The sequence below is a fragment of the Trichoplusia ni genome, chromosome 8, assembly GCF_003590095.1.
Source record: "Trichoplusia ni isolate ovarian cell line Hi5 chromosome 8, tn1, whole genome shotgun sequence".
In the NCBI taxonomy this organism is placed as follows: domain Eukaryota; kingdom Metazoa; phylum Arthropoda; class Insecta; order Lepidoptera; family Noctuidae; genus Trichoplusia; species Trichoplusia ni.
The window spans coordinates 7,219,556-7,236,509 of NC_039485.1; the positions used below are offsets into that span (position 1 = coordinate 7,219,556).

General features: G+C 33.1%; 1 protein-coding gene across 1 annotated transcript; it reads left to right on the plus strand.

Moving 5' to 3' along the window:
* The first annotated feature begins 666 nt into the window (after positions 1 to 666).
* Positions 667 to 16,551, plus strand: LOC113496309. Its single transcript, XM_026875464.1, has 4 exons — positions 667 to 1,256; positions 1,599 to 1,775; positions 13,695 to 13,805; positions 16,258 to 16,551. Exons 1-4 carry the CDS (start codon positions 1,193 to 1,195, stop codon positions 16,482 to 16,484), a joined length of 579 nt encoding a protein of 192 aa, XP_026731265.1. The 5' UTR covers positions 667 to 1,192; the 3' UTR covers positions 16,485 to 16,551.
* Positions 16,552 to 16,954: the final 403 nt, after the last annotated feature.

Genomic DNA, 16,954 nt, shown 5'->3' on the forward strand with positions numbered 1-16,954 from the left:
ATGATCGTTTAGTAGTTACAGAACGAATGACGTGAAACCGAACGGATTGGCAGTTGGCGGTAATAACGAAACAATTTTTCACTACAAAAATAAGTAATTAATCCCAAATATAATGAAATATATTAATTTCTTAAAGTAGCTTCTTGTTAGGTTTACAATTAAGCATCAAAGTAATGAAAACTTCAAAGTAAAGAAACGTTTATTTATACATTATATATTATTTTGAAATACTTTGCTTCTTTTTTGGTACACTACTACATAGATTAGGTGCAGTCGAACGACATAATGAAAAAAAATCAGTAGGTACCTACCTGTCTCGATGTTGTTATGTAGGTGGATCTATAGGTAGATCTATATCACCACAAGAAAATATCAGACTGGGCATTCATATCATAACCAGTATGTTATTTTGTTATCTAGTGAATTTGAAGAAGTTGTTTGTTGTTTTACTGCGATTCGTATACAGTATGGTCATTATGGAAGAAGGAAAGGTTCTAGCTTTGATATCATTTACAAAGACGAGTTACGTACCTATGAGGTACCTAATGGTTCTATTGTCGACGATCCATTACCCGAATTCGAATAAATGAATTTATAATGAATATCGGTCATAAAAAAGCTCTGCCTAACCTACACAATGAAGACTTACCAATGAAACATGATCACCGTTATAATATTACCTTTCCTCTTAGAAAGATACTTAATGTGTATTGCGGAATTTAGCCATGGGCAAAATTTCAGTGGCGTGTCCTCTAAATCATGTCATAACTTAAGGTCCTACCTATTATCAATATTAAATTAATACGAAATATTTGAAAGGACTGTTTTGTGTTAAGAATATTCCCATGGTGTCGTTGAAGAAGTTTAGAGGTCAGCTACGATTCTTAGTATAGAATCTTCATGTTATGCGCGTTGCATGAGCATTGCGCGCTCGGCTGCCTTCGAAAGCGCACGTCACATTGTACCGCTATGCAAGAAAAATAAATTCGTGCACAGAAATTCGTGTCCGCGCGATTATTAATCAACCAAGAGTATAAAACTATTACGAAATTCGTCAATCCTTTTCTGGGACCTTCAGTCTACTTCAATGCCCACTGAAGCCTTTGCGATTGTGTCACGGCTGAGTTAAATATGCATTTACATATGTTTTGGTGATTAAGTTTGTAAACAAGACTGTCTTTTTTTATACAAAATGTGTGGAAGTAAGGCTCTTATTTCATTTTCTTCAGTGTTCCTTCCATTACTTGTGTTAACCGGTAAGCATGATTATTAATCGCAAAACTAGTTTAATATTTGTTTAGATATTGGTGCTTTTGTATTATTTTAATTACAGTTTTTATTATCTTTTAATATTATAAAAAACAACATGTTTTTATTCTAAATTTAATCCTTCAAAAATATCTCTTTATAATGTTGTTCCATAGTATCATTTAGTTATTTTGGTAGATGAAAACTTATTTAAATTAATTTCATTATTTCACGTCTGAAGAATTTTACTAAGTTTTATTATACAATAAACCATAGTATAAATTGCAGCCAAAAAAGCCAAAAAATAATGTGTTTAATTTTTCTTATTTTTCGCTGTTTCATAAAAACAGGTGGTTCGGAAAATGTGGGTCGCGTAAAGCGAATCCGGTCACACAGTGACGCGGTGTCCCGCGAGCCTGCGCAGGCGCTCGATGCTCCAGACCCCGAGACACCCTCCGTGCCTGCCCCACCGGCGTTCCTCAGCCCCTCCGTGAAGGAGTACCTGGAATTAGGAATGGCTATACCCGGTAAGTTAAAATACCCGTTTTGTATAGAGCTACAGGACATTTCCTTTGCTTGGATTGGGAATTGGTGATGTTCAACACAGTTCGCAATATGTAAGTGCAGGTACTGTTTTCCTACACAAAATAAGCACCCTTTTATATTTTAAAAAGATAGTAGCTATAAGACATGACTTGTGTTATTCAAGAAAGGGGGAAAATACGTCTCTACTTAAAAAAAAAATGACTGTAATGACAGTAAGTAGCGCTCCTTGTTATAATTAGAATTTACTTTTGTAAATGTGCGCATTGGTACTTAACTTACTAGATGGAGCATTCTCTTGCATTCTCTCATGTTTATTGCGATTATTATTTCGGTATGCGGTGTACCTTCTGAGTATCATTACCAGCAAATTTGACTTGACAAGTATTAACTATTAACCAAATTACGCGTTTAAATTTGAATTCACAATTTGCAAATCCGATTAGGTCTTCGTCATCAACGTTTTTGCGGTTGTTCCTAAAGGCCTATTTATCTTGCTGTAGTGCTTACCTCTCATTAACCCAGAGGTCGTAACCTCGGTTACAGCGAGAGGTCTTGGTTCTCTCTTAGGCAAAGTTGACATCATCATTAATTTTTTAATCGATAGGTACATGTAGATAGGTTCTAATAATGAACTTGGTTTGGCTTGACTGCGATAGTGAATATGTTGTCCTTAAATTATAACGTCTGTTCGTATTGGCATACAGGGGTTTTGGGTTTTGGCAATCATTCAGATAATTGAAAAAAATATTCTTTTTCAGACAACTTTAGCTTCGGCAAAACAGATTTCTCTTTATGTACTCAGTTCGTGTTTCATCCATAATAGATTCAACTATCAGTACTTGTGAAATATATTTTATGTAGCATACCGATTATGCTAGAAAATTGTCTAGGAACTTACTTGTTGGGTAAGTAAAATGGAATACCAACTAAATAAGGAAGAAGGTCCGCGTTCAAATAATAAGTACTGCGATCTCTAACCCTATAAACAGCGGCATTGCATCTTTCGTACGACGGTTAGCTCTTGCGGTCGGCGAAGGCCCCTGGTAAAGTGCCTAGAATATATCTATGTAATACGTATTATACCTATATTCTTTTGAATCATTAGAATTATAAAATAGAAATATAACTTACAACATGTGAACTTACTTGTAGGATTCTGACCTAATATCGAATTATGTTCAAATTAATTTGAACGACAGAAGAGTGAGCAGGATTTCTTTGAATCATATCAAATCTTATTTATAGTGTTTTTTTTAAACAAAAGTGTTTTCAATTCTGTGACCCTATTAGGACCTACCACTTAGTATTTGCTACTACTATGTTCAACTAAAAAGACGTTACGACACGTAATACTATTGATACCTTTCTTTGTACGATGCAGGTTAAAAATCTGTCTCCTTAACTCATGGAATTAGCGCGAACAATCAAATACTATGGTTTTAAAGGTATTTTGTATAGAGAATAGAAACAATAGACAATGCCAAGTAAAACAATTAATATCCATACAGCAATGCTCTACCGATTTGGATTAAATGCTGTATAGGTGTTTTGTTGAGGTAATAAATGAATAAGACTGAAATATTGGTAAGAATATAGGTATCAGGCTGCAGCCAATGACGACATCGAATTCAAATAAAGTTTGTGAACACCCTGGCTAAGGATTAATTGTTGCTTTAATAAGGTCTAAAAAATAGAGCAAATAGAAACCTTGTTTGTTTTTAATAAAATCTGATACCTACTAATAATTGTTAGCTAGCCTTTCGTTTTGCGAACACCCCGTCAAAAAACCGTTCATATTAGACGTTTTAAAATTCTAATACAATAAGATAAAAACTGATCGATTTAAAAACAGCAGAGCAAGCCGAGTGGCAGAAGTAGCTTCGTCTTTCTGATATTTTTGTAATAAAAAGATCTGTACTAGAATAATCATCATTCGCTTTAACATCTTAATGTTGTAAAAGATAGGCATCATTTATCGAAGCAAATAAAGAGGTACACCAAATTTTGGCCTCGACATTTAAACAGTTTATTGACATGTTTTGCGGATCTCGGATTATCTATGTATTATTATAAGATAATAACATTTTATAAAATTATAAAGTTCAGATATTAATCAGTCACGATGTAGAAAAAAGCTATTATTGAGAATAAATTGGAAATTTTATACGGAGACGATTTTTATTAAATGATTCTCATTAATTGATAATAGTGTGTAATATAATTATTATGATGACTTCTTATAGGTTAATATAAATTTGTTTCAAGATTTTATGAATAATGAATTCGGAGTTTTATGTTACGATCTTTGTATATATTGTTTGGCTAAGGTCTACTTGCGTCAATTACATTAGTTCAATGGGTATACAAATCTATACTTCTATACTCTATATCTATACTCTATATCTATACTAATATATAAAGCTGAAGAGTTTGTTTGTTTGTTTGAACGCGCTAATCTCAGGAACTACTGGTCCAAATTGAAAAATTATTTTGTGTTGAATAGACCATTCATCGAGGAAGGCTTTAGGCTATAAACCATCACGCTGCGACTAATAGGAGCGAACATACTAAGGAAATTGTGAAAAAATAGGGCAGGTATAAATCATAACTTATATCTTCTACCCACGGGGACGAAGTCGCGTGCAACAGCTAGTGTCAAAAATAAGGGGCGTGTTTATGTTTTAATCAGAATAAACCGATCAATCAATTAAATCGTTTTGTAGTCATCAAATGTAATAGAATATATTTTCATGTAATACGTATTCAATTAGTAAATTTTTATATTTATAGTATCGTGACCGTGTTTGTGTTGTTAGTATAGATATAAAGCAGCGTGTCCGAAGATGTTACGGTCTAATTGAGGTCATATTAGTGTGACCTAAATGTCACTTTACAAAGGAGTTTTAACTGGTACAAATTCATTCACCTTTCATGCGCAGCCTTCATTATTATCTAGTCGATAAGAATTGATTACTGGTATTATTCACGGGGTGTTTAGTATTCTGACCTTCAAATAATATTTAGAAATGCTTAAGTCTATTATTAATTACAACTTGTTTTTAAAAGCTTGTTATTTTTTTTTATTGAATCAAAACATCCTTTATCACGTAGATATATGGTACGCGACACTTCTAGTATATTTTTGCTTTTATGTAACAGATAATGTTTTGACATACAATCTTAATGTTACTTACATAGATACTTATTAAAATTAGGTTCATTAAAGTCCTAGCAAGTCAACCACCTCCTCGCATTGCACCACCGTGCGTCGTGCAAACCGCATGCCTACCTAAATACGTAATTAGGTGCTCGTATGAAATATTAATTGTTACTTCATATGTATTGTTTGCTTACAAATCAGTTGACGTTTACTTGATTTATTAATTATAATTACAATTAGCCATATTTCAAAATTTTCGTTTCGAAATAAAGCAGCCGATTTGCAATCGAACGATATAGATTTCCAAATGTTTGTTTTTCAAAAAGAAACAAAATAACATTACAATGTTTCAAAATGGTTTACCATCATATATCCTCTTTGGGTAATACCGTGAGGTCTTGAATATACGTTTGTAACTAAAACATGAAACGAATAAATATAACTGCGAAGGTCTAACGTCTTGCTTATGGCACCGTGCGTTGCGCAGCCTTGCTCTCTTGAGATTTTGAGTGACTTACACTGTAACTCTGCTCTTAATTGTGCTAACAATCATATACATATGCATAGATATAAACGAGGTCGTAATCATAGCGCACGGCTTTGTATGTTATGTAACTTATTAACATGCTGTATGGGAAAACGATGAAAGCTTGCGTTTCATTAACGGACAATTAACATATAACTTACAAAATTTCGCCTTGTAGCGTTAATGAGTTCAACTTAGCCTTAGTGTATGGATAGTAAATATGATTGCATTGATTTGTAATCTGTTGAAAATGGAAGCAAATATAAGATTTCCTACGACACTAATTCGACATAATAAAAATAGTCCAACTGTTTTGTTGGCCGGAAGAACCTAACAATTGTTTTATGGAAAGAGAAAGTAGATTAAATACATATTACTTGTGATAGAAATGTGGCAGGTAAGCCGTAGGTGAGTTAATTAGGGGTTAATTACATCGCAACTAGGAAACCAAAGAAAGCGACGAAAGAAATCGTATAAACAACATTGCGAACGTTCTTTCACTAAACATGGTTAGATCCTTCATTGGAAATTCAATGTGCAACTGCATTTGCGTGCATCGCGATTACGAAATAACAATTTATATTGACAGCTTACACGAATTTTAAAATGTGCGTAATTTCATATGAACTAAGTAATGACTGTCCACTATGAAAATCAGATTACCTAAACCAAATATAACTTTTGAACACAATTTAATTTACTTTCAATGTCTGTGAATAGTGCTCGATTGAATCTAATTGCGATTCATTCATCGGCCATTCTAAATAGCATAATTGGGTCCTGATAAGACTTGTTGCTATTGTTGAATATTTGATAATATTTCTATATATTTTATGAAAGTGTCATACTTCTTTATCACGTTACATCCTTTGGTATCTCAGATGTACTGATAGGTGAGTGATGAAATAGTTTATTTTATGCTCTCTACTGCAGTTGCAACTCTTGCCAACTTAGAATAACAATTTTATATTTAAACTGCGAATGCAAAGCCATTAATATAATTTTATGGACATTTATATAGGCTCGTAAAGTTTATTTCAAAAGCCAAATTAATTTCAAAAGTTAAGAGAAAGAGATTTCTTTGCTTTAAATAATTAAAATGATTATTAAACTACTTACTTGAAATAAGTAAAATTTAAATATTTACTTTGGTTTGTAACGTAATATGCTTAAATGAATACTAAAGACTCTACTTATTCTGAATGTAGAGTTACAAATTAATTAATCTTTACACGCATTTCATGCAATACCACTGATGTTTATCATAAATGATAGGAGAACGGGCTTGTGATACGGGCCTAGTCTCTTTCGCTTTGAGTGCATGAAATAACAAAAGGCGATTCTCATTTGTTTTATTTTTTTGGCTTTGAAGTGTCAAACAATAAAAGAATCCTATTATCCTTTTATTTCAGTTGTTATCTCATTTCAAATCGTATCCATCATAAAGCGCAATGAAGCTAAGCTTACGTTTACGCAATCCAACCGTGATATATAATGTAATTAACAAAATTCTTTAATTGCCGTAGGAGAGCTCGGATTACTAAGATTGTGGCCGTTTGAGCTAATCGCCCTGACATTCTGTACGTGGCTTGAGGTCGACACGAAGGCAGTCATGTGTGTGCATAACACTAATCCGATATACATCCATCAACACGTCTATTCAATTAAATAGTTTGACGTGCATATCCCAAACCTCTTTATTAAAATCATTTAAATTAATACGCGATGCAATACCTTTATAATAGCTCTATCACGTTTATTAATGCCAGTAGTACAAAATCTTTAACGGCGTTTTTTAGCAATCATTAGTATTCAGTGAATTCGCCCGAAAATCAAAACCAAAAGATTTTATTTCAAGTGTTTAAAACGAGAAGAATCGAAAAGAAATTTATAAATTAATGTTTAAAAAATAAAGGTATATACATAGGAACCATATATATAACAAACATTCTGCAAAAACAACAAAAAATAGAGTGCCCTTAGTGCCATGCTATCTTGGTCATTTCCAAATGAAATGTAGAGACAAACTGAAATTTTAAGACATCACTTAGTAAACTTCTACTTAACAAACAGGAAATAGTTTATTGGGAAGATATAAACTTTATGCACATGAAAAGTGCTACTTTTCAATAAGAGCCACTTATTTTTTTTAGATAGGTTTTATTTAACACATATACAAAACCTGCCTGCGGATATTTTCAATAATGTTACATAATTATATCCTAGATGTATTGATGGCAACAAAGGTCCTGCGAGAGAGCCACGGGCGGTTGTGTAATTAAATAAACGCGTTTGACCTTCAAACTAAGGATAATTCCAGACTTTTATGAATCGTTATTCAAAGCCTTCTTGCTTTTATTGGGATGCGCCCGCAGTTTTTATTCTTGTTTAAAATTAGCCAGTAAACAGGTTTTCATCCAGCTCTAGCCAGAGTAAAGTTTCTGCATCGGTTCATGTATATTTGAAGGTATAAAATCTTCTCCTTGTAAAATAACCTCTTCTTTTCACTATTTAGCCTGTAAATCGGATACAAGGACCTGAATGTAAAACAAATATTATTTTGTAGATCATAGCAGGGGTGGACCAAAATAATGATAAAATTGGATGTTTCGTTTTTCACACACTTAGAATTTATTACTCCTCAAGTTTCTTGCTAAAGAGCAATTAACAGAAGTTGAATTCTATTAATTCAATAACAATAATGATCAAACAACGAGACTATTTCTTACTTATGAAGTAATGCTCTATTGCTAACACTATTTTATTTAACAATGCACAAAGCAAAATGCTGTACTATCGATTGTTTTTCGTCTAAGCGTATCGATCAATGGCTGATTTTTTCCAGATCTGTATTTATCCATTCGTACCAAGTCCTATTCTAGAAAGTGTAACAGGGGCAGGTGGATGTCAAGATTGAATACTACTACTGACGATTTCAGGCCTATAATGCAATGATAATTACTATTTTGTATACATAGTATATAAAAGATTAACTATTTTGCATGCTGTACCCTTGAATTTTCAATATTTTAAGTGCATAGTTCATCAAAATCATCATTATTTATCAGTCTTGCCGTTTAAAGCTGAACGTAAGGATCTCGAAAAGTATGCCATGGCAGGTAAAAGTGTTAAAGTGTTATTATTTTACGTTAAAGATTGTGGAAACGTCACTAGGCTTAAAGGACCTGTATACCATAGACAAAAAAAGTGTCTGTTCAATGTTTTGCCAACCACTAATCCTATTTTACATTCGCAGTTTAACAAAACATTACTTATGACTTTGAACTGAGCACAGCTCTATATTGTGCGTTTGAATTTCGAAACTTACAGAGTTGTTGTGTGACCAAGGCTAGTTTTTTTAGGCCAGCTACATTGTTGACATTTACTAGGAGTCTAGGACAATAGTAATTATTTCCTGCGACCACGTGATTTTATTGAATGCTTGATATATTGATTGATAGCGTAGCCTGAGGGTCTATCAGTACTTCTTAAAGGAATATGCTCTTGTAGAGTTCTGTTGAAGAGAGACATCGTGTAATGTGGTGTCACGCTTACACAACTTTGATAATATTATCTTTGAGACATGGTAGTAGGCCCCCTGAATAAGAACAATTGATGACATTTAGTTGGAGAGCTATTACATTATTATTCTAAGTGAATAAGAAAAAAAATAGCAAAATGTTATAAAACTAGAATTCTAATTTCGTACAATTAGAAGTTATTTGCAATTATAATCTAGCTGCTTTCGTCTGATGTTTAATTCTAATATCTCGTTTATTTAAATAAGTTGGTAATAAAATAAAAAAGTAATAATTATAATTACACATTATGTTTTTTTTACGAATGTATGTGATATTTGAAGATAATGAATATTTTGGTAGTCTTTTAAAATAAAAAATCACTAGGTATTGAAGACAAAACAATAAAAGTATTACAGCGTACGTCATTTGTACACAATTATCCCATATAATATTTCAAATTGAATCATTACTAAGTGATAAAATGTATAGTTTAATATTTTTCTCTGGCTTAGTGTTACATAAAGGCAGTCTTAACTAAAACCTTCGGTTTCAATGCTTTATGACAAGGCTTATCTTCGTTAAAAACCCATCGGAATTAATAACTACTTCATTAGAGAAGCGCTCAAAGCATTTTATTGATGTGAATTGAATGTTTCTTGACCACTTTTCTGTGTGACCTTCAATATAAACCCTTTATACATGTGAATAGAATTTAAAATGCAATAGTATTTGAATACGTTGAGTTTTGTCTAGTAAACGTCGCCGTCACCGCCTCTGCGCTTGCGCCACTGCGTTATAACCATGTTGCGACACACGCGGGTCATATGCAGCTATTATTAATGATAAAGATAACGGTTAGGCACTGCCCGAGCTTTTATATCCAGATTCGAATAGATAGTCATGACTTAAATTGCTATTTTGGCTATTAAGTCTCTAAGCTTTTGTATTTCTTGTTACAATATACGTTACAGTAAATGAATTAATTAAAAATAGATTTATGCTTTTTAAACTAATGAATCCTCTTTATTCGAAAACGCCTTTGCCGTCTATATTCGTTTCTAAATTTAGCTTTAATAATGATTCAGAATACATCTTCGGATCCTGTTAAGCCGGTTTCGAAGATGTACAATAAACATGAATATTGTCTCGCACATCAGCAAGGAGGTTTGCTCGCGACGTTTTAAATAGCAATGTAATCGGATGAGCAATATTTAACGAGCACAAATACTGCACGCCTCTACCATTAGAAGTTGCGTCGACGTGGATTACATCTTTCAATGACTTGTTTCGAATGTTATATTGAATATTAATGAATAACATTTCGTCTTTACATATACATGTTATTAATCGTCTTTTACAAATTAAATAACCGCTTGAACATACATACATAACGGTTTGTTTTTATATCTTCTTTTGACATTGATTAATTAATTGATTGCCATTAATTAAATTTTACGTTTTTTGAATAAAATATGGATTTATTATAAGAAATAATATCCGGGATCACAATTGCATGAATGATTTTCGTTTTCATTGTCAATGTTAAATATATTCCAATATTTGTCAGTGTTTTATCTCATGTTGTTATGTAAACGTAGCTGACCTTGTTTCGACTTGTCCTCGGCTTCGGTAACTCTGTAGGGTCATTTTATTTTGCACTTCGATTACGTGATATTCTGGGCCTTTATGTGTAACCGTTTCCTAAATAAAAGGACAGCAATGCCTTCTCCAATTTATATAGTTACATTATAATATTGATAGGAAGTAGGCAGCGAAGTTCCCACGTTCACATAACCTTCTGTTAAGAATAGGTTATTCGCTATGAAATTAGCTAATGAATATTATTAATATTAGGATATTTAATAACAGATTACAAATGAAAAAATATCCCTGTATTTAATATTGATTAATGTATTTGAAACGTTTAATGTTGACCTTCTTATGTCGTCTCGTCAATCACATGAAATTATTCAAGTCTTCATGAAAAGAGCTTTTGCTGTCATCTTTAGACAAAAATCTATCATTTATAATTGCATGACAGGGTAAATTAGGTGCTAGTTAATTGGAGAATTTACAAAAGTACACAAGTAAATATATTGTCAAGTTATGCCTATTTTTCTTCAAAATGTAGAGCTATTTAACACTAGTTTTTTGTCTAGCTAGCTGCTAAAAAAGGTCGTAGTAAGACCCACTTATTCACGGTTTATTAAAATACAAAGACACACACAACATAAATTTAAAGACCAACTTATAACCAATTTAATAATGCAAGATCACAATCACTTGTCTGATGATCTTATGCCTTCGTCCGTAAATTCTTTGTTGGTCACGTAATATTAGAACATCGTATTCTTTATGTAACGTAGGAGGATCTCAGAGGGCTACCACCACTTAAAGATAGATCATTGCGACCGTGGAAAAGAGATGTCACTCTATCTCGTGTCGTTGTCTGTCTCGCTTCCACAACTGCAATAATATTACTTAAAGATGTACGGCTGACGCAAAAGGTTGGATGAGTTAAATTATGAGTCGGACTTTTTTGTTCTCATCCTTATATGTTAGTTGTCTAAGCGGTGTCATAAAGCATTCGTTCTCGGGCTAGTTATTATTGCCAGATCGAGAATATGTTTCACACTTTGACCTTTGAGTCTTGTCAGCTAAATTTGTATGAACGAGTATCACTTAATTCACATTACACACACTTCTACGACTTACATAATTTGGTATTGCGTAAATCAGTTATAGGTTTATTAATTAATTTGTTACACGTTTTCTTGACATTCGAATTGCATTGCAAACCAAAACGTAAGTGTAGTATAATAATTAATGCGTCGGATAGTAATTCAAAGTAGTTCGGTAAATGGTAACGCCTATTTAATTACAATCTACACGGACTGCATACGAAACACCATTTGTAGCTCTGCTCTAATAGCTCCATTCCGCCTCAATCATCATCAGATAGAGCTATTTGTCATAATTGACGCAAGAAATGAAAAACCGGTAGAGATAGAATTCTTTTGATGCGTACTATAAAACAGAGAGAGAATCAAATGTAACGATGAAGGTATAGCTTATATATACACAGATCTATATAATAAAAGGTACAAAAGCGGCAACCCTCCAATGGTACCCTTGAATCTAATGACAACTATCCTGGACGATGAAGGAATACTAACAAGTCACATAATTAGAAGTAGACATCTTCAATATCAACGTAGCATGGTTTAATAAAAGTAGTTTAGTGTTTTTCGTAAAAGTTTGTAAAAACAAACTAATAAAAAAAACACGTTGCTTTCAATAGAATTTATTTTATAACCTTTTAATACTAAAGTATATACTTTTTATGACGATTATCTGAAGCAATATTTCCAACCATGTATTAAGCTCATCATCCTACTCATTAGTAGTAAAAAAACATTTAATAATCTTGTAATTCATTTTATTTTATGACCTATCTCAGGTTGAGTATTATAAGGAAATATCAATACGTATTAGATTACGTAACATGCGGTTGCAGCTTGCCCGACGCAATGCAGTGAATACATGAAACATATAGGGTTAAAAGTTCGGTCCTCGTTCTCAAACCAATAAATCCAGACTAAATGGTTAAGCAATAGATGAATAGTTCGCACAATCGAGAATTGATAGTAGTGGTGTCTCGAAGTGAAAGTGGCCACTGCAAGCGAACTTTCGTTATCTTTAGGTATAACTACCGGGAATGGCCTAATATGAGAGACGGTCGTGATCGCGTTGGACGAGCATTTTCTCACGATTTTGAGAGTTATATCGATGTAATTCCATTCGAACAATTATGTTTGATTACTCGATTGTTAGCAGTCAATTATAAGTATTCTGAAGAGTACAGATGGTTATATTTTGAGAGGTTAATGCAATGCTGTTACGAGACTCTACTTTTTCGGTAGAGGTTTGTTTGACTGAGGTTTTCTTAAGACTTGCCAACTGCTTAGTAAATGCCACTGAACTCAAATAATTTTATTATGACAATATAAACTCTTGTCGTTTTGAATGTCGACTATTTTTTATGTACAGGAAATGACCATGAGTATATAGTTAACTTGAATTGAGTAAAAAGTTAAATTTAATTGGATAACATTTATATGGTGCGGCGTTCTTGTTCATGGGGCGTGTCGATCCGTGTGGGAACTAGGCAACCGGATACTTGATTTATTTATGTATAAACCTTTAACCTCTAAATCATGTTCTTAATATGCTACACAAAAACGCTATAAACTAAGATAAGCCAAGCCATGCAGTTGTATGAGTAATCATTTTGACCTATATTTCAATGTTATATTACGTATATTGCAAAAAAAATATAATTTTATGATAATGCAAACAAAAAAGAAACAAAGATGTCCTATAAAAAAATATAAAATAATCCTCATACAAAAGACATCAACGACATCTAAATTGTTTTTTTATTGTTTCTATTTTGCGCATTTATATCCATTCGCAGTCGAGTTAGAACCCGTAGTAACTCTTATGATATTGTCTTTAAGCTATATCATGAATGTTCAGAAAAAATCCTGTGAAAAAAAAATATCCAGCGTTGGCTTCTAGTGTTTTCCGCTTCTTTAGAGAATTTAACCTTTTTCTACCACTTGTATTTTTAAGAAAGTGTCAATTGTGTCAATTGTTATATTAATATATATTTTCTAACCATGATTTCCAGGCAAGCCGGGCACAGACTACCCGGTGCTGGGCGCGGTGCCGTACACCAACTTCTACTGCGACGAGCAAGCCTTCCCGGGCTTCTTCGCAGACATGGAGACACGCTGCCAAGGTAAGCACCCAAACCAACGGACCAACGCAAATGTCAGCCGAACAATGCTAAATAACTGCGATTGTTGCAATCCTCAGTATTTTTCTCACTAGCCGTCATGTATGATTTAGATTTTACCTAACATAATCTAGCCTTAAGCGCTTTAAACCTGTCGACTTAACTTGTATTTTGTCATGAGTTTGCATCACTACTTAATCAGCGTCATGACATTCAATTGTTTATTTATTAAGTTCCATAATCGAATCTAAATTTGGTAATGGTGCGATAAATTTGCGTACGTAAAGTAGGCGGCATTTTGTCGAATCTTCACAAGGAACAATATATTATTCGGTAAGAAAACTGACAGATCACAATTAATGACATGTGGGTTTCATCTTTTTGATTCTATTGTTTGAGCCTTTGCCATTCTATGATCGAGGCCTTGGCCGTGCCGTAATTATTTATTATTCTGACCTTATGATACATGAGGTCAGATAATTATAACGTAAAGTAACCCGGAAGATGGTTAGTTGAAACTCCGGGTCAAAATCGTGAGCTCTTTAAAATAATTCATAACTAAAACAACGCGATTGTAGATTAAACTTGGACGTAATCCAGTCTTCAAAGCATTAGCAGTGATTAATTAACTTTGATCGATTTATTATAACATGCAAATGGTAATTAAAAATATAATACATCGCAAACGATGACTTCCTCGTAATTAAAGTTGAAAATTAGCTACTTAAGCCGACATCATTTAAAGTTAATAGTCAATTATTCGATTTAGGAATAGATTTAACGAGTTAATTGAACAAGGTGTTAATTTATTATCTTATTTACCTGTTTGTAATATAAACCGGCACGGGATATGTCTTAATTTCATATCCTCCAGCAATTAAAATTATAAAATCAGTGACTCTGTGTTTTAATTTTGTTTATGTCTGGGCCCCGATCCAAATGGCAATTGAATTAAATTTGAAATTATTCCTATTCTCTTACGCATTTTGCCAATACAATAATTGGAACTTAATTGTATTGATCTTGAGTTTAGCGTCCCACACTGAATTTCCAATTATTGTGTAGAAAAATGCTTAAGGTAAAACAAAAATTGTCATTTTAAGCCAAATTTCATTCATTCATCGGCCATTTTAAATAGCAGAATTGGGGACCTGTTTTACGCCTTTTGTTTCACAACATGACAATAATTTGAATCTCATTGTATGATTAACTTTCATATTATATGTTTAATCTGTACAATTACTTAACATTGAAAAAATAATCATTTAGATTCTGTTCCGTACGGCATACGTTTCGCAAAACAAGTATGTGACATTTCTCAATGTTAATCGTTTGTGCCTGTGGTTTGTAGGGCAAATAGATTCCATAACCTTTATTTGAAAGGCCCTTAATTTATTGAATACTTTTTTATGCTTTCAATGTAAGCTGTGTCTTATTTTTCGACCAGGTCAAATTACCAAGTTAACAACCTTCGGAAACTAGTATGCCCATTACTGGAGCAACTAAGGTCATTATCAAAATGATTGGCATCGTATATTCTAGAGATTTCATGTGTTTTAAAGTTTTGTGAATTGTTTTACTAAATTCAAGGATCAATCGTTTAAAAATATTGCCATAGTCCAATTATCTGCACTAAAATTCAAATCGAAAATTGTTTCACGGCCAAATAGAAAAAGTGAATACTCCAGATACAAATTAAATAAGAATTTCATTTTTATTTTATGTTATGGCTTTTGTTTTAAATTACGTAACTCATACGCAGTAGTTTAAACAGTCCTAACCATAGGTTAAGTTACACAGTGACTGGAAACGTCACTGTGTAACATGCCATACTTTGTAAGGTATTCTAGGACACCGCTGAATAATTTGAAGTTCCATAAATAGCTATAGACTTGACCTCTGAGACTGACAAGAGACTGAGTTGTATAAGACATTTTTTGTGACATGCTTTTAAAGTGATAATGTAGTACTGTTTGGAATAATTGAGCTGGAGACGCTACTTGTCTAACTATACTAGCTGCTGTGATGATTATATTTCTAAAGGTATTGTGAATAGATGAAGCGTTTGTTGAGTGCTAGTCGTGTTAAAATTATATGAAAAATTAATCTTATTTTAACGCACTGCAGTTTCCAGAAAAGCTGTTTATTTTCCTCTGCTATCATAATACATCTTTTATATAAGACTTGCAGCTTTCGATTAAAGGCACCTGAAATTTTGAAGGCATTTTGTCTTTCGATAAAAATACGTTGTTGAAAGAAATAAAAAACTTATGAAAAGCTTGTATCCATAGTCCAAACATGCATGCTCTTGTGTCTTTGCTTTTTTTGATCCTAAAATTTTCAATTTTAAGAATGTATTGGTTCCTTTTTTTAAAGGAGCAAATGCTAGCAGAGTGTGAATCTGTGTCAGTAGTGCTACAAATCTTACATACTCATTATTTTCAATTGATTCCAGCCTGGCACTACTGCGACATCGACGGACGTCAGGCCTCATTCCTGTGCCCCAACGGGACCGTGTTCTCGCAGGGCGTGGCGTCCTGCGACTGGTGGTTCAACGTGAAGTGTGCCCTGTCTCCTGCTCTCTACCCACTAAACGCGAGGCTCTACCGCCGAAGGAAACAGAGCAAGCCAAAGCCACACCGTCTCATAGACAGGAAACTTGTAGAAGAAATCTTTTTGTAGTCGAGTAGCTTGATAAGTAATAATAATAATATAGTAAGAGCCTATGTAGGTCCCACTGCTGGACAGGGCCCCGATTCTGCACTTTACAGTGGCCGATGAATTAATGGCAATTGGATTAAATTTGAAATTATTTCATACAATAATTGGAAATTCATTGTATTGACCTTGAGTGTGCGGTATACTATATACCCGTTCTGAATTTCCAATTATTATGAAGGAAAAATGTTTAAGATAATACAAAAAATTACATTTTAAGCCAGTTTTCATTCATTCACCGGCCATTGTGAATAGCAGAATTGGGGCCCAGGCCTCTTCCCGTACAGGGAAGCTTAATAGTATATTCAATTTGAAAGTCGATACGTAATATTATTTGTAACATAGAGTTGATTGTTTTTAAGTGTAATTAAATAAGTAAACAACACACAAAACAAATGTTAAAAGCTGTTATAATCACTTCTTTGAGACCTAAA